At 41.4% G+C, this 19101-nt stretch overlaps 1 protein-coding gene and 1 long non-coding RNA gene across 2 annotated transcripts in view; one reads left to right on the top strand and one right to left on the bottom strand.

Moving 5' to 3' along the window:
- The window catches only part of LOC134539700 (myosin light chain kinase, smooth muscle-like), a 125309-nt gene that overhangs the window by 57110 nt on the left and 49098 nt on the right, over positions 1 to 19101 (top strand). Inside the window, exon 3 of the mRNA XM_063381915.1 lies at positions 17228 to 17318. Coding sequence (XP_063237985.1) covers positions 17228 to 17318 — 91 coding nt within the window. The remainder of the gene's footprint in view (positions 1 to 17227; positions 17319 to 19101) is intronic.
- LOC134539330 (uncharacterized) lies at positions 10342 to 11240 on the bottom strand. Its single transcript, XR_010076292.1, has 2 exons — positions 10946 to 11240; positions 10342 to 10829 (listed from the first exon to the last, which is right to left on the bottom strand). It is a non-coding gene; the product is annotated as an uncharacterized LOC134539330 (long non-coding RNA).

Here is a 19101-nt window from a genome sequence, read left to right as displayed (position 1 = left end):
CGTGAACTGGGTTGCATTATCTGACACTACTATAGACGGGACTCCCGACGTCTTGAAGATCTGATTACGTAGCGCAGATACAGTGTTTTCTGCGGTGGCTTTTCGCATGGGGATGAGCCAGACAAATTTTGTGAAGGCGTCGATACACACCAGCAGCATAGTGTTTCCTGTCTTTGAGCGCGGGAAAGGTCCGACAAAGTCTATAAACATCTTTTGCATGGGGCGCTCGGCCACATCTGAAGTTAAATAACCGAAACGAGTATTCTGCGCTGGCTTACTCAGCGCACAGATTTTGCATAGTTTCACCTGCTCGGTGATGTCCTTGTGCATGCCGTCCCACACGAAATGACATCGGATAGCCTGAATGGTCTTATATATACCGAGGTGTGCGCCCACCGGCGAGGTGTGATAATAATGGAAAATCATATTACGCAGATTTTGTGGGAGCACAATTTTGTATGTTTTTGATTGGGGGGTGCGTTTTTGCAACAGTCCCTTAGACATCCTAAAGTATTTTGGCGCCGTTCCTAAATTAAAAAGTTTAATAATACTGGAAATGTGGGGATCAGCTTCCTGCTGGCTCTGTAAATCCTGAAATGCCAACGGAAACTCTGTCAATAGGGCTTGACATAAGATTGGAGTTCCTTCGGGCGGAGCCTGAGTTGGACTTTCGAACATGCGCGACAGTGTGTCCGCTACTATGTTCTGTGTGCCACGAATGTGTTGGATTTTGAACTTTAAAGAGGAAATTTTTGCAATCCATCGCCCGAGTTTCCCTAATTGTTTCGGGTGTGCCAAAAGCCAGGCTAATGCCTGATTATCTGTCTCTAACAGGAATTCCCTGTGTTCTATAAATTGACGGAATTTGTCGATGCCAAATACCACGGCGAGGCATTCTAATTCGTAGATTGAGGAGGCTTTCCTCTCGGCGTGGGTAAGTGTCCGCGACGCAAACGCAATGGGCTGTCTACAGCCTTCGACTTCCTGTGACAGTACTGCGCCTATAGCCACACTGGACGCATCAGTCTGTAAAATGAAAGGTTTGGTGAAGTCTGCCATGCGGAGTACAGGCGGGGAAGAAATCGCCTGTTTCAGGAAATTAAAAGCTTTTTCTTGTTCCGGACCCCATGTGAAAGGTGTGTTTTTCTTACGCAACGTATTTAGTGGTGCTGCGTGCTCAGCGAAATTAGGAATATATTTTGAGTAAAAATTTGCCATTCCGATAAAACGTGAAATACCCTTAGGGTTTGTGGGAGGCGGAAAATCACGAATAGCTTGAGTACGTGAAGGATCAATGGTGACTCCCTTGCTAGAAACCAGGTGTCCTAGAAAAGACAGTTCTTGGACTGCAAACTTAACCATTTTTGTGTTGACAGTTAACCCCGCTTTACGAAATCTACTTAGGACTTCCTCTAAATGTTTGATGTGTTCTTCAAATGTTTCTGAATATACGACGACATCGTCTAGGTAGTTGTACACTGTTTTGAATTTTAGATCTCTAGTATCTGATCCAGGAGTCGAGTTAGTACTTGGGCTCCCGTGGCAAGTCCGAAAGGTACTATTGTGTATTGGTACAAGTTCCAAGGGACACAGAAGGCTGTGATGGGTTTTGAATCCGCAGTAAGGGGAATTTGGTGGTAGGCAGAATTTAGATCAAACACACTAAAATATTTGGCTTTACTGAACCAATGAAAAGCAGTGTTTAGGTCTGGCAAAGGTATGTTTTGTATCACTATTTTCTCATTAACTTTTCTGTAATCAATTACACATCGTTGTTGATCCTTGCCCTTAGGCACCAGGAAAGCTGGGGAACTGTAGGTGGAGGTCGAGGGTTCGATTACCCCTTTTTCCAAAAGCTCCTGAACATGATTGCGCATCGTCTGCATCTTAGGGCCTAAAAATTGATAAGGGTGAGATCTCACTGGTATTTTATCCGCTAACTCAATTCGGTACTCGACTAAATTTGTGCGACCTAGTTTACTAGTCAAGACATCTGGAAAACTACTGCATAATTTATCAATGGCGGCCCGCTGCTGTGTATTAAGGTGCTCGTGTGAAGTGGTGTTACCCTGATCCAAGATGGCTGCCGTTGGCTCGGCCGGAACTGAAACTATTTGTTCAGGGGTCCCACAAGGAATAGGATTACCCATGTTGAATTTGAAAACAAAATTCTTCGCCTGAAGACCTGTCTTGGCTATGAAATCCGACCCGTAGATTTTTTCTGTGGCAAGTTGATCAGACACCAAAAATGGGAAATTCCATGAATATAAATCAATCTTCACCTTGATCACAACTGCTAACGTAATATTTAATGGCTGCTCTGAAGCTGTGAAACATCGTAACTTAGTGGTCTCAGTTCTTAGAATTAATTTGCTCTGTTTTAACTTGTTAAATAACTGCCCAGAAATCAGGCTGCGCGCTGATCCTGTATCAATTAGTCCCGATACAGTGTGTTCGCCAATCGTTGTTACTGCATACGGAATTACTGTAGGAATATTGCCAAAAATTTGGTGGCACTTTCTCTTGCCCTTATTTGTAGGATCAACACACGTTTTACATGAGTACGTGTGCGTTGAATTACCATTTCCCTTATTTTTGTTATTTCTCCTGCTATTGTGCTTTCTTTGTTTATGTTTGTGACCTCGCTTGTTACTTTTATTCCTGGACTCCTTGTTGTTAGGATTATTGTTTTTGTGTAATGGTGTTTCTTGTGTACGGCCATTACTTGGCGCAAGTTGAACTTCCCACTTATAAGAAAAATTTTTAACACTTGAATTTTTCGGTGGCCCTGAATAAGGTTGTTCAGGCCACCGCGTTATGCGTTTTTTGGAGTGTCGCCATTTTGTTTGTTGTTTTTGTGGTAACACTGGGACAGGGAATGTCCGTCTCTTTTACAGAAAGTACAATGTGCATTTTGTTGATATCTCCCTTGTGGCCTTGAAGAGAAAAATGTATTGCCCTGATGTTTCTGTGCTGCATTCTTATGTTGCGAATTACTGCGCTCCGTTCCCGCGCTGCTACCTTGTTGACTAGCGAATGTGGCTTGTTTATTTCGCTGAAAATCAGCGTATTCTATGTTTGTGGCGTGTACGCAAAGTTTGTCTAATTCAGCATAATTTTGGGGGCGTGCCTGGAACACTGAGCGCGAGCGCTCCGCTGGGTTCAAACCGTCTAGAATCGTACTCACGACCTCTCTCTCGGAAACCTTTAACCTGAGTACCTGGTTGGCTTTGCGTATGTCAGCCACGTAATTTGGCAAGGCTTCATTACGCTGCTGCAGGCGGTTAAACCACTCCAACCGAATGTTTGTGAGTAGCCTACTCGGTATACAAAAATTTAACACGTCTTCATGAAACTCATCGAAAGTGAGGTCATTCTCAATGGCTGCCATGATCCGCTCACTTAAGGGAGCTTGGGTGTATGGGTAAACAATTTCAAAAATTTGTTTGTCGGGAATCCCTCCCTTTTGTCGCAGCTTTAATAAGACTCGAAGGAAATCAATTAGTTTGTGTGCGTCCAGACCCGACGCCTCTGGCAAATCCTTGAGTAACCTTTCTACAGGATGGGTGATTTTTCCGTAGAAACTGTAGCCAGTTTCTGGGGCTGTCGTGCTCCGCAATACTGAGTCGTGGGGCTGAGCCGCGGCTCCTGCCGGCTGAGGTGAAGGCTGGTGTGACACCGGGCGCGACTGAGTCTGTTCCCGAGTCGCACCCGAGGGACTGCCCTGTGGTGGAGTGAGCTGGGGCGTTGTGAGTGGCGGCTGCAGAATACCAGCACTCGGAAGTGGGGTGGTTTGCCATGAAGGAAACTGTGGCTGAAATTGAGCATAAGGATTAAAATAGCCCTGAGCGATCGGATACGGGAAAAACATGTTTGGTGGGTATGGTTGCGTCATGTGGTGTGCCATGGTTGGTAATCCCTGTGAAAATGTCACGCTAGTGACGGGGTGGGTTGTCACATGACTCGTTGTAATGTTTGTCGCCGCTGTCGTCGGCTGCACAAGCGGCTCTGAATGAGTGGTAGATACGTGTATCGGTTGGTTTGGAAGCGACGTTAGTGGCTGTGAGTCAGGGGCTGCGTCTGGTAATCTTTTCGTTTCCGTCTCCTGTCTGTTTACCGTCGCCCGTACTTCAGATTGTCGCGTGTCGGGTTGCTCTACTCCCAGGGGCAAGCTAGGAGTGTCCCCTTCCGGGAAGGCGGGACAATCGATGCCTAAAGCCTGTGCCCCAGCCACATAATGCTGACTACGTCGTGTGTCTTCCAAAACGGCGGCTCTCGCCGCCAATTTTGAATGGAAACCTGCCGTCTGTTGCAAACATCGTTCCACCTCTTTTATATAAATTCCATGGAGAAGGTCTGCAGAAAGCTGTTTCAGGTTTTGTAAACGTCGGGTAACATGTTTTAGCCTGACTATATGTCGCTCGACATTGGGTAAATTTTCCTCCACATCTAGATAGCTTACGAAAGCCGATATATCATAAAACTTGGCGCAAGCAAGGTTGAATTCTTCAGTTACATCTAAATCCAAATTCGATACACTAGTGGGCACACCATCATGAAGGGCGGCCCTGAGCCTCTTCCTGAGGACTTGGACATTGCCACTGGAGGGCAAATTGCGTAGCTGTAACTCATAGGTCAGCTAGTCTGACAGCAATAACTCCGGCTTAAACATACTGCTCGGACTTAAATTACTCCTAATTAAAACAAAATTTTAACACACATGTACGATTCAAACGTACACCATAAATACTCCTCCCTTAAAAACTATCTTAATTTTAAATACCTCCTAAGGCTTCCTATATTAATATAAACTACCAACTAGCCCCAATGCGCGGGGAGTAAGTCACACTTTCAAGGTGGGGGGGTATGTGCCCAAACTTATTTGCGTAAAGAGTCGCCGTACTACTCAGACAACTGCGCGAGCTTCCCCTGTCAGTTTGACTTGCCAACCTGTATACTCAACAGGGGGACTGACCTGCCGCTCGCAAGGTCGTCTCCCACGATGGACAAGGAAGAGGGGTGTGCGGGAGGAACAGGGCCGTGTCGTCGCCCTCAGATAACGGGCGTGTCGCTGGCTCAAGCGGGGTGATGGGGGGGGGGGGGGGGACGCCAGCTGAGTCGAGAGATAAGACACGTCTCGCTGCCGGCCTGCTAGCGGACCGGACGCCGCGACTTCTTGCGCTGCGCGCAGACTACGTCCGCACGGGACTTTAAAACTCAATCATAACTTTAAAATAGAAAAGCAATATAACTACCGGGTGTACCAGCGATCAGTTCACAATGTTATTATTACAAAATTGCTATCACAAAAATTAATTAATTTAATTTTTAAATTTTTTTTTATATTTTATTTTAGGTATGCCTACTTTATTTAGGTATGCCTATAGACCAAACCACGCTCTGCTACCAATTGTAACGCCCCTCGTGCCTCAAAGTTGAATTATTTTAAATTAATTAAAAAAAGAGCCGTGGAAACTGCTGGGTAAGAAAAATGAGACAATTAAGTTATTGACCAGAGGTGGCACGAGGTGGAGAACAAGATAATTTGGAACTCCCTGACACAAGCAACTGGGGAGCTGGTGGATCTTTTAAGGGAACAAGGTATATCATAAATAAATTAACACTACACAAGTAGCTTGGTCTATAGGTTCCCTGTTTTATTTAAAAAATGTAAATAATGAATTCTGTTTTCATATTATTCAAACCTGACAATAAAAATCTTAGTAAATAACAAAGTTACAAGGGGGGGGGGGGGCAGGAGTAATTAAAACAGTACATGTTACACCTTAGCAAAAATTATTACATAATTAAAATGTAAAAATTGCACCAAATTTGAATGTCCCAACAATTACATCGCTGATTAGTTTTATTGATTCTACATATTCTTGAGGAAAGCACTGTTCGCTGGTAGGCTATTCATTCGATTTATGTAGTTCGTAGCTAGAAAGTGGGGGGGGGGGGGATGTTGATTTCACATTACCACCCGGGTCTTCAAAAAATAACGTCGGGTCGCGGAAACCTCTCTTCTAACGTGACCCGCAGTGGAGGTGCAGGACCACGAGCTGGGAGCGATTTCTCTCTCCAGCACTTCGACCCTGTCTGAAACCCAAATCAAATTCAAAACGAAAAAGACTTGCATCCAGACAGTCCTATACCGTCGGCGCAAAAGGCCAACAAACGGGAATGGGGGGGGGGAAAAGAAAAAAAATTACTCACCAACCAGGGTGTAGAGTTCGGAGCTCACTAGGTGTTTCGCGCCGACATCAGGATGCCGCGGACCGAGAAATCAGGATGCGCGGATGAAACCGGAATTTTTAGTATTAAATAAGAAGAAATAAAAATTTAACTACGCATGACTTTTCTAAAAACTACCTCTGCCTGGCTACTGTACAAACGGGATCACATCCCTTAAGCAAACTGACTACATTCTCGTGCACGCGAAAATCACCGTTCCCGCAAAAAGCCTCTTAGCGCAGAGGACGTAGATGAGACGAGGTCAGTAGCCGAGGTCAGGGGGCTGAGTGCCCCGCAATCGGCCAAAACCCCTAATTAAATCGGGCGGTAAGACCCCGGGTCAAAGGAGGGGGTAGGTTCGGTTCTAAGCCGAAAATTTCCGAAGGAGTCCGAGGCGGTCGTGGCAACAACACGACATGCGCGCTCTCTACCGGACCGAAACGAAAACAAAGAACAATCGACTTCTCCGGGCCGCGAGAGGGAAGCATAGTGCCTTATGGCACCGCGACGCTGCCTTCTAGCGGCGTAAGGGGGAACTACTTGAGGTGGTGAGCAGACTTGCCACCAGGTGTCATGAGGGTAAGCTCTGCACGCTGGCGACCAGGCCCTCGGCTATTTTTTTTGCCGCTAGATGTCAGGGATGTGTCTGTCGGACCCGGGAGAAGGTTTTTGCATCAGGTCATCGTCCCGTCCGGTCACTGCTCTTAGCTTAATTTCTCAGAACTAAAGTGAGGAGGAGAGAAGAGGAAGGGGGGGGGGGGGGGCAGAAATAGCCACTAAGGTGGGAACGCAGCTCCACTGGAGACTGCTTCGTGACGAGACATGCTTTTCTCAGCAGGCCTCTACAAGGTAGCAGCTTGCAGCCCAGGAGCTGCTCAAAGCAGTTTTGGTCATGCAGGGAATTAAAATTACAAACTCGGGGCGTGACTGCAGGCGAGAGAAATTTCAACCGGGCTGACCATGTCCACATTAGACAGCAAAATATCAGATTGGCCCCCCGGGAAGGGGCTTCGGTCCACTGGCACAAAGTTTAAATCCGTGGCGTACACCGGCCTAACAAAAAGTAAATCACCCCCATTAACAACCAGATAAATTAAAAAAAAAAAAACCCCGAAAAATTTTAAAATTATAGAAAAAATTAAAAAAAGTGACGAAATGCCTAATTTCCGGCACAAACATATGAATGTTCTTTACCACCAACTGGACTTCCCACAAACTGGAAGTGTCTAACCAACAACTACTGGATGTCCCTGGCCACCATATGAATGTGTTTTTCCACCAACTGGATCTACCCACAAACTGGAATTGTCTAACCAACAACTACTGGATGTCCCTGGCCACCATATGAATGTGCTTTACCACCAACTGGAACTACCCACAAGCTGGAAGTGTCTAACCAATAACTACTGGATGTCCCTGGCCACCATATGAATGTGTTTTTCCACCAACTCGATCTACCCACAAACTGGAATTGTCTAACCAACAACTACTGGATGTCCCTGGCCACCATATGAATGTGCTTTACCACCAACTGGAACTACCCACAAGCTGGAAGTGTCTAACCAATAACTACTGGATGTCCCTGGCCACCATATGAATGTGTTTTTCCACCAACTGGATCTACCCACAAACTGGAATTGTCTAACCAACAACTACTGGATGTCCCTGGCCACCATATGAATGTGCTTTACCACCAACTGGAACTACCCACAAGCTGGAAGTGTCTAACCAATAACTACTGGATGTCCCTGGCCACCATATGAATGTGTTTTTCCACCAACTGGATCTACCCACAAACTGGAATTGTCTAACCAACAACTACTGGATGTCCCTGGCCACCATATGAATGTGCTTTACCACCAACTGGAACTACCCACAAGCTGGAAGTGTCTAACCAATAACTACTGGATGTCCCTGGCCACCATATGAATGTGTTTTTCCACCAACTGGATCTACCCACAAACTGAAAGTGTCTAACCAACAACTACTGGATGTCCCTGGCCACCATATGAATGTGCTTTACCACCAACTGGAACTACCCACAAAATGGAAGTGCCTAACCAACTACTGGATGTCCCTGGCCAACATATGAATGTTCTTTACCACCAACTGGACTTCCCACAAACTGGAAGTGTCTAACCAACAACTACTGGATGTCCCTGGCCACCATATCAATGTGCTTTACCATCAACTGGAACTACCCACAAGCTGGAAGTGTCTAACCAACACTTACTGGATGTCCCTGGCCACCATATGAATGTGCTTTACCACCAACTGGAACTACCCACAAGCTGGATGTGTCTAACCAACAACTACTGGATGTTCCTGGCCATCATATGAATGTGCTTTACCACCAACTGGAACTACCCACAAGCTGGAAGTGTCTAACCAACAACTACTGGATGTCCCTGGCCACCATATGAATGTGCTTTTCCACCAACTGGATCTACCCACAAACTGGAATTGTCTAACCAACAACTACTGGATGTTCCTGGCCACCATATGAATGTGCTTTACCACCAACTGGAACTACTTACAAGCTGGAAGTGTCTAACCAACAACTACTGGATGTTCCTGGCCACCATATGAATGTGCTTTACCACCAACTGGAACTACCCACAAGCTGGAAGTGTCTAACCAACAACTACTGGATGTCCCTGGCCACCATATGAATGTGCTTTACCTCCAACTGGAACTACCCACAAGCTGGAAGTGTCTAACCAACAACTACTGGATGTTCCTGGCCACCATATGAATGTGCTTTACCACCAACTGGAACTACCCACAAACTGGAATTGTCTAACCATTAACTACTGGATGTCCCTGGCCACCGTATGAATGTGCTTTTCCACCAACTGGAACTACCCACAAGCTGGAAGTGTCTAACCAACAACTACTGGATGTCCCTGGCCACCATATGAATGTGCTTTACCAACAACTGGAACTACCCACAAACTAAAAGTGCCTAACCACAAATTCATTTAGCCAACAAACTGGATGTGGCTGTACGCTAAATACGTGCCTGACCACTGAATATATGTGCCTTGCCACCGACTGCGTCTATGGTCGTGCCTGACCGTCGAATATGAGCCTGGCTACGGACTAATGTGCCTAACCACCAATTAGTGCTTTGTTACTGAATAGACATGCCTTGTTAATCGACTTTCATGTGTGTAACTGGTCTGAAAACACATGTCAACGCATGCAAATGACTCACTTCGCCTTGTAAGAAAACTTTAAAAATCTATAAATGCTAGTAATTCTATTGTTTGCACTTGTAGAAATTATGTAATAATTTTTTATTTGAACAATGTTGAAGGTTTATTTATATCACTTTTTAAGGTAATTTTAATAAAATTAGTATTTTATAAATCTGAAATTCTATTTTTTGCATTGATCAAGGATCAAACCGAAGACGGATATCGATCGAATCAATCCTTATTTTAAGAAATGAATTTTTTGAGATGAATTGTATAATTTTTTTTCCAAATTTATATCTTAATAATAACAGAATAACAAGATAGCGGCCAAGACGGTCGACAAGATGGCGGATGACATAACGGTCCTGGTGATTGGCACTGTAGCAGATAAAAATTAAACTAATATGACTGCAATACGATCTATAAAATTGTGTATGTACTACGTGACACTAAGCACTCCTTGCATCGATTACTGAAAATAAAATATGGCACCCACTAGCAGCACCCACTAGCAGGTTTTTTTCTGTTATTCCTTCAAATTTAAAAAAATACAAGTCCGAATGTGTATTTTTTATACCTTTTATTAATTCTCGGTCTGGTAAATTTATCGAAGACCATGCGGTAAAAGGCGTATGTTTTCCAATCCAAAGGTCCGAGCTATCAAAGTTAGATATTACATAATCCTTGTATACACTTATATTCTGCTGATAAATATAGTCGACCCAGTAACCGAGTGGTCAAAGCAATGAAATTTATGATCTGCAGTTTGTGGGTCAAATACACCCATGTATTGCTACACACTCTCCCCTACACTGGTGCAACGTAAATGTCTTCTTGGAAAAACTTTGGGAGACTGGTGGATCTTTTAGTTTCAAATATATAAATAACAAATGCAATTTCGTCTATATCTGTGCACCTATTAATTTTACTTTTATATTTACTGGAAACTGAGCCAACAAAACATTATAAAATAAACATGATAAAGAAGTTAGTTCCTTGACATACAACATTTGACTAATGCATTATTAGTTAGACATTAGAATGGTGGCTAATACACAAATTAGGTCAATCTTGGTTCGTTGGGTCGACCCTTTGTAAAAATATTACGAGAGGACTCCCACCATAATTAACAATAAGAATAAACAATTAACGAAAAGAGACTACAATCCCAGGATTATAATGATTGGCCCGTCGAGTAGTTAAAGTTCTCTAATTATCACATTTTGGCACGCTGGAGGTCTAAGGGAGAACTTGGAAATACGATGTTTGGAACTAGGTGGCCGGAGATGAAGTCTCACGCTGGAGTTGGACTACCAGGACGCCATAGCAGTCCTGGGTCCGAGGACGGGAAAAAAGCATGCGGTCGCCATGCTAGCTCCGGCTCTTGAACCCTGTCTGTGAACAAGCCAAATCGAACATGATTAGACCTGGTTCACAGACAGTCATTAAGAGGGCGAAAATGCCCACAGAAATGGCGATGGCCGGGGAAGAGAAAGATGGTTGAAACTCACAAAACAGGGTGTAGCTCGTAGCACTCAGGACATGTGCCCCCCGGGAGGTGAGCGAAGACCGTCCCGAACATGCGTGATTGACGCGGGCGCACTCATCGATGAATAAAAAATTCGAATTTAGCAAAACATAAAAATCTCTAATAGGAAACACAGACTGACTAATTAAGGTCTAAAAAAACTTAGGGAAAACATCCCTTTACGAGACGACTACATTCTCGTATGGCGGCAGAAGTGAAGTCTTGCTGTGGGCTGGCCGAGGATGCGAAGTGGTCAGTCTGAATGCGCGGCGCGAAGTCTCTGCGTGGCGGGAGCGACTCTTAATTAAAAAGGCGCTTTCTTTCGAAAGAATTGCGGGGAGGGGGGGGGGAGAGGACTTCTGCTTCCGGACCGAAAGGTTCCGAAGATTTACGAGGGAATGGTCGAGAAATACTGATTTCGATATATCGATGTTAGTGTTATTGGCCGATCGCAGTGCGACCTACTGAGGGGTGATCGAAACTAGAAGAGATTGACTAGTGCATCTCTCGCACGAGGCGACTTCGAAAGCATGGGGCTTATGGAGGAGACTAGTGCAGTGCTCTGGTGGCTTGGAATAGGACACTGCTTGTGGCATGAGTCGCCAGGGGGCAGGCGTTTAGCGGGCGTTTAAACACCCAGGAGAAATAACTCACAAATCCGCCACTAGAGGGCAGAGGTGGTACTTTCGAAGACCGATGGCTAGCCTTGACTTAGGCTGGGGTTAATGGCCGGTCAGTGCTCTGGGTAGTGTTCCCAGGAAACGGGGGTGAGGGGGGGGGGGGGGTGTAGGAGGAAACTGCACGGCGCACAGTGGGACATTTGCCCGAAAACGTGGTCAAAATGTAAATCGCGAACTTAAAATCGCGACCAAACTGGCGATGTGGTGGTAATGTTAGATCATCCCTGCATGGGAAACCGGATATGGCAATGAGAAATTCCCATACCCTGAGGTTTCACGGCAGTTGACAAGTGAGGGTCCAGTGCGTTGGGTGGACCTAACTATGTTGAAGATAATTCCATGCTGTACTAAAGTGAATGTCGCGGCCATAAAAATTGATATTTTTGAGTTCTGAAAAATGGATGCAATTCCTGGAGATATGGCGTCTATATAGCTGCCTTATGTTGTTATGTAATGTTTTTTTTTGTTTTATTTTCTAAAGCTACTTTGTGAACATAATGAAATTTTGTTTTATCATATTACATCGAGGCTTTTAGTTGGGTATGCCACATTATGCCCCTTTCTTTCGAAATAGAGCGTTTAGTTTATTGTTTTAGTAATACGAATTTACAATAACTAGCTGCTAATATGTGCTACCCTTTGTGTACGATATTTTTTCCTTCATTACTGCACTGGTGGCGACTCCCTGTGGCTATGGCGGGTCTAAGCCGACCCATCATTGTCGACAATGTGCATAGCCCGTCTAATACCAGATGCCTTTTTTCTTATTCCTTCATAAGCTTCACTAATTGTCAGTTCATTCTCGACATTAAAGTCTAGAGAAGTTTACTAGTGGTGGTCTAGCCTTTCAGAAATCTTTTATGAAAACCACATGTAGTGTTGGTATAGTGCGATTTTTTTATTGATACAGAATTTTTTACTACTGGTAAGAAACAAATCTAAAGTCCTTAAAAGTTGTTTTCACTAAGAAGGACAATTGTTTTAGATTTTCCAGCTGTAAAATAACCATATAATGATGGGTGGGTACACAAAAACCCATAAGGAATATATTAAGTTTATGTCTTGTGTTGTTTTACAATTCAATGATTGTTATATAATGAGATGAAGAAACTTCCTTAATTAGTTCACGAGACTGTATGGAATGATGAGATGGAAGAGATGGCAACAATTGAGAAATTTGAGCGAAGTTTAACAGCCTAGGTCTTCAGTGCCAGTGACTGTGATTTGGGGTAGAATCGAAGCATGAATGGAATACAACAGTAAAATGGGAAGCACTCCGAGAAAACTAGCTCTTCTAGGCCAAGTCAGTTACATTTCCCCCCTTAAGAAATTCCGGATCGACCATAACCAAGAATGAATCCCGCGAATAAGACATTATTCCTAAGGGTCTACTGTTGCGAACGCTAATGAGCACTGAACAAAGAACTTGTAAACGAATTCACCAAAAAAAACACAATGCAATGAACAATTTTTGACATCTTAATTATGGTAGAATTTTGTTGACTATTTGTTTGGTATTTTAGTTTTTCACAATAACAATGGCATAAAAATATCAGTGTATTTTATTACACTATTGTAATTATATTCAACAAAATGGTATTAATAATTTGTGAATATTATGTTTTTAATATTACAAATTGTTTTTAATCTATGTTACTCTATTCATACAGAAAATAATCCAAGAAAGGTCTCCATTACTGCAAACCAATTTCCCTCTTTCCCCGATCTGAACTTTCTTGCCCACCCAGTGATTTAAATAAGTGCCATTGCATTGCAGTCATGCAAAATTTTCATTTTAAGATCAGGAGAAGAAGAACTGGCATATACTAGGAGGGAGCTATTCTTGATGATGAAGGGCTTCTTAACTTCAGATATAAGAACTAGTCTGGAACAACTACAGAAAGTGTTGTCCGAGAAACGGGGTTGCATTATAACAATACCTGCGAGTGCAAGGCCTGCTTTGTCCACGTTTTTTTTCTAAGCTAAACGCTAAATGGAAAGAATCTTCAAGAAACATTGACTATTTTCTGAATACAAATCAAGCATGATTCAGCAAGAACATTTGTATTCCGGTAAGTAATCCCAGTTCTGGAGAGTTGGCAAAGAAACGTGGATGCCCTTCTGTGGAATTTTGTTCAAGTAGTGAACGAACGAAACGAAGGAGAACAGAGAAACTACGTACAAATGTAGACTTGTCGATGCTGTCTTATGCCACTCAGATGAGCCTTCGTTCGTCTGGTAATATAGATGCTGCCAACATAGTAAAAGACATAACCACAACTACCCCAACAATAAATATCGGAAGCGTTATATAGTATGCAAGTCGAGAAGACAATATCTGCAGATGAGGGTCTACAATGGTTGAAGCTAAATTGAGTAGGCATCAATACAGTGTAATTAGATCAACAAAGCGAAAACATAACTGCAAATTGTATCCCAGTTATGAAGCAGTAAGGGAAGCGAAATCGAGGTGTTGTGCGCCGCGTACGAGTATCACAGTTACTGAGAAAAGTGCATAAGTGAAGTTTCAAAGTCTGTTAGATGACACCTGTCAACGTATTTTACTAGTCCAAGAAGAAGTGATACAAAGTTTACATCCCGACGATGTGCGTGCATTAAGTTTAATTTGTAAATGGGAATGTGATGGGAGCTCGGGACACAGTGAGTACAAGCAAAGATTCAACAACGATTCTGATTCTGATGCAAATGTGTTCTTAACGTCTTTTGTACCATTGCAACTTGTTTCTTCCGAACTGAAATCTCGGGACGAAATTGTTAAATGGAAGAATCCGAGGCCTTCATCTCCCAGGTTTTGTTGGCCAATCAGACTGCAGTTTCTCCATGAAAACACTGAATGCAATGTAAGAGGAGAAAAAAACTATATCGAGCAGCAAATTGAATCACTTGTTCCACTGACTGTAACAATAAATGGGAATGAGATATCTGTTACATACAAAATGATATTTACCGTGATGAGCAATTTTCAATAAAATTACAAACATTTAATTTGCATATTATAGACTACCAATTATATGTATTTTTTTTGTTATTTTAGCCTATATTATATGAACGGCCATTAACTAATTGATTTTAACATTAAATTCATAATCAGCGACCTCGAAAACCCTTATAATGAAGTTTGTATGACATAACATTGGTTTTTTGTATTTTTGACCACGTTTTCGGGCAAATCTCCCACTGTGCGGCGGTGGAAAGTGAACTCTACAGAGGCCGGAAGCGTCCGGGATGTTGAGTAAAACGACTCGTGATCATGACAGAAATTCCTCGCATAAGGCTGGCTCTAAGAACCGAGCTGCTCTGATAGCTTGCAGGGCATAACAGTTCTTGTCACGGCTACAGGGAGAATTACAGGCGACGGATGTTCATCAAAGCGCGGATAAGACGAGACACATACTGGCTCACAAAGACTCGGAAAAAATCAGATCTGGCGCTGGGGAAAGATTTGGGAGACAAAGTCTGACAAAGATTAAATAGGAGTGTGCAGAGAGTGGAAAAAAGTTTAAGTTATTTAAAATTATGGTGATAAATTACATGGGGAATATAGTAGAGTATATTAGAATTTAAACGTTTAAACGGAAAAAACCAATTAAATAAAAACTCACAAAAACTTCAAGAATATGTAGAATAACTTCTTATTGATTGAGTTCACTAAGTTTGATTTCACTCACTTTAAATATCAATAAAATCACTTATTAATTAACCATTAACTAAACATTAACTAACATTCTACTGAAAAAAAATCACTAAAACGAAGAAAATTATAAGAACAATTATATATTACAAATTAATCTCACTTAATTAAGCTCACTTAAATCAGGTCTACTTGATTTAATAAATCATTCTGATCAGTTTTTTGAAAATACTTTTTCTGACAGCTGTCTGGTTATATTTTTTATTTTGACACAATAAAAAATAGTATCAAAATGAATGTCATTGGTTTTTAAGATAACTTCAATTATATGAACATAAAAAAGTTATATAATAACTACTGTAATATTTACAAATTACAATAAAATCGTATTTAAATTATTTACAAATAAATAACCTATTTTATTTTAATAACTGAAATAAAAATTAATATATTTACAAATTACAAAATTAACTAATTTAAATAAAAATAAAGTTTGAAGTTAAATAAACTAACTAATTAAAAACAAATTGGCCAATATTTTATAAATAATTGATTTTAGAGCAATTAATAATAATGGATACAATACATTATGACCTCCATAAATTAAATGAAATAATTTTTTTATAATGAATTGGTAACATTTATTCTTTTTCTTCTGATTGTAATATTTCGAACTGGAGATTTGCAAATTCAGAGGTTAAATAATAGTCATAGAACGTAATAAATCGAAAATCGAGAATTGAAAAGGAGAGAAAATAAATGTCATCGTCATCTACGTCCAAAAACTGAATTCCAAGTTCAATTGTTGTATTCTCATCAATGAAAACCTATGAATAAGGGGAAAAAATTAGATAAGATATAACTTTTCATTTATAATGTAGTGATTATTATAAAAATAAATACTTTGTTAGCTAAAATCTTCTTCATTTATTCGCTGACGAAATCAAATGCTGATGAGATGATTGACAAACAAAGAATTGTGGTTAGGTTTTTTACAACGGTTATTCAATTTCTATTACAAAATAATATTTCTGTCAACATCAGCAATCTAAATTGAACCCGTATAGAATCCTACATATTAAATTTATTATTCATTATAGTCTGAACTGTAATTAATATTGTTTTTTTTCTTTAATTATAACGCCCCCGCAATCCCCTTCGTGTGTGGGATTTCGTAAAATTCGTTCTCAGTTGAACTCAAGATGAAAATATAATTATTTCACCAAATTTAAAATCTGTAGGAGCTATAAGTAGATTAAAAGTTTAATTTTTTTAACGCCCCCGTACTGTCCTCTGTGGGTGGAATTTCATAAAATTCGTACTTGGTAAATTTTAAGATGCCAAAGAAAATATTGTGGCCAAGTTTTATACTACCTATAAGAGCAATAGTTTGAAAATGTGGATTTTTTTTAAATTAACGCCCCCGCAACCCCCTTTGCGGGTGGAATTTCGTAAAATCCGTCTTTAGCTGACCTCTACTCTGCGAAAGGAATATTCCTACCAAATTTCAAGTCTCTAGGCCTTATGGTTCCAGAGATATCGTGATGAGTCAGTACATAGGTGGAAATCTCTTATATATATATATGACTTTAATTAGTTTTATATAACTTATTAATGTGCGCAGTTAATACGGTTTACGAGTAACTTTAACTGTAGGAATTACTGGGTCAACACAAGGAATCTGAACCCATATTACTGCGAACACTATTTTGTAGTGATACAGTTGGACTCGTGTAAATGTAAATATTTTAAAATATCTGTGATTGTACGCGAATTTTTCTGTTCAGTTTACAAATAAAAAAATTTAAGTGTGAATCGTATGTGCATGTATTATTTAAAAACGCAAAATTAACTCAGAGCTGATGCCTTTGATGCGTGTTTCGTCTTGTCAGTATGATGCAATAACGTTTCTCGCGATGTTATGATGTTGCAGAGCTCGAGCCAAGCTTCCCGTACAGAGAAATCATCATGAAGCGAGGGCAGGATGTTAAGGACTTCTTTGACCTGCAGTCGGAAATAGGAAGGTGAGTTGCAAACACCTGCAGGCGGGGCCCTATCTCAGAGCCGAGCGAGTCTAGGCCAGTATTACAAGACACAAAAATAAGGTTTTATAGGTGTTGAATACGCTACACCTGTACTCTAACCGTATTCCTAGTGCACGATAGCACACGGCCAGTCCTTTAGTTTTGGGCAACGGATTTTGGTGTCCTATCCGCATGCGCATGCGGGAGACCTAAGATGCACATAAAGTTCTTCCATTTCCGATTACACCCGAACAATTCACCTTCGGCCAACTTCGGGATTTGTTTTATTTTTGCGCAGGTAAAATGAATTCAAATAAGTGGTCGGTTAGGTTAGCTACATTAAAACACTTTAAAACACCATGGACGGTTAGTTAGGTTAGTATAGCTACATTAAAAAAACAGAGAAATATAAATATATATAAATAAACCCGAGGTTGGCCGAAGGTGAATTGTTCGGGTGTAATCGGGAATGGCAGAACTTTATGTGCATCTTAAGCTTCCCTGCGCATGCGTAGAGTTCACCTTTTTTGTTGATGCCGTCCAGATTACGCACCCGCGTCTGGAGCCATCAACTAGTATACATTCACTTTCGCGATCATCTGGACGTTCCAAACGTGCTGTTGTGCCAAATGAAAATTTATAGAACCGAAACTATCCTGGAATATATTTTGTACTCTTTAATGGCCATAAAAGTAAAAAATCGCCACTTAAAAAGTACTTGAGAAAATTAGAAAGGTGGTTATATTTTTGTGCGATGGTGCTGCTGTCTCTAGTATTTTTGCCGTAACAGTTGTATCGATGTTTGCGAAACGTCCCCTAGAATGCGTTGAACCCAGTCTCTAGTTTCTTGCAGGGAACAGTTTATTGAAAATGTTGCCGATTTCGTTCCTAACTGGGGTTCGGTCTGGACACGTTCTGGAATACGGCCCGCGAGCTAGGTTGTGTTTGAACCCCGACATAAATAAGGCATTGATTATTCCAGGGCCGGATTTACTGCCTGTGGGCCCCTAGGCTGAGTCTGGGGTGCGGGCCCTCTCTATGGGGAAGGGGGGGGGGGGTATATTGAGTATCCCTTCCATTGAAACAGTGGGTGCCTCTTACCTGGGTCTGGGTGGGTAGTTTATTTTAATTGACCTACAAAACTCATATTTTTTTTTATCAATTTTCTATTTTGAAAAAATTAGTTTATTACTAAAGTAGACAATTTAACCAAACAGTATTTAGAGGTTAAGGAATTAAGTGACACCAAAACCAATGAAAATAATAGAAAATTATTTATGCAGAAGAGTTTAGTTCGGGGCAATTAATCCACACAAAACAAATGGACACTATGCCGACGCGTATCTATACTAATATTATAAAGCTAAAGAGTTTGTTTGTTTGTTTGTTTGAACGCGCTAATCTCAGGAACCACTGGTCCGATTTGAAAAATTCTTTCAGTGTTGGATAGTACATTTATCGAGGAAGGCTAAAGACTATATTATATTTTCAATAAAATTAGGGATCCTTACTAAAAGTCCAATTTAGAATCAAATGCGTTGGAGGGGGTAGGATACAACATGCAGTACACGTACGAAGTGTGTGTTGACAATGCCGCAGGCGCATCGAAGTTTATTTCCTATTGCCTATTAACATTGTTGCCACGCACTAGATGCCTTATCATTCTTAATTTTCCCATACAAGTAAAAAACACCCGTGTGATATTAACAACGAAGCAATTAGTACCCTCATAAGAGTTCAATTAGTATTTAAATACTTTTTATCACTTTAAATCGCAAACCTA

Source organism: Bacillus rossius, chromosome 15 (assembly GCF_032445375.1).
Source record: "Bacillus rossius redtenbacheri isolate Brsri chromosome 15, Brsri_v3, whole genome shotgun sequence".
NCBI lineage: Eukaryota > Metazoa > Arthropoda > Insecta > Phasmatodea > Bacillidae > Bacillus > Bacillus rossius.
The sequence above is the reverse complement of the archived record's forward strand: the minus strand, read 5'-3'. Positions and strand labels throughout refer to the sequence as shown.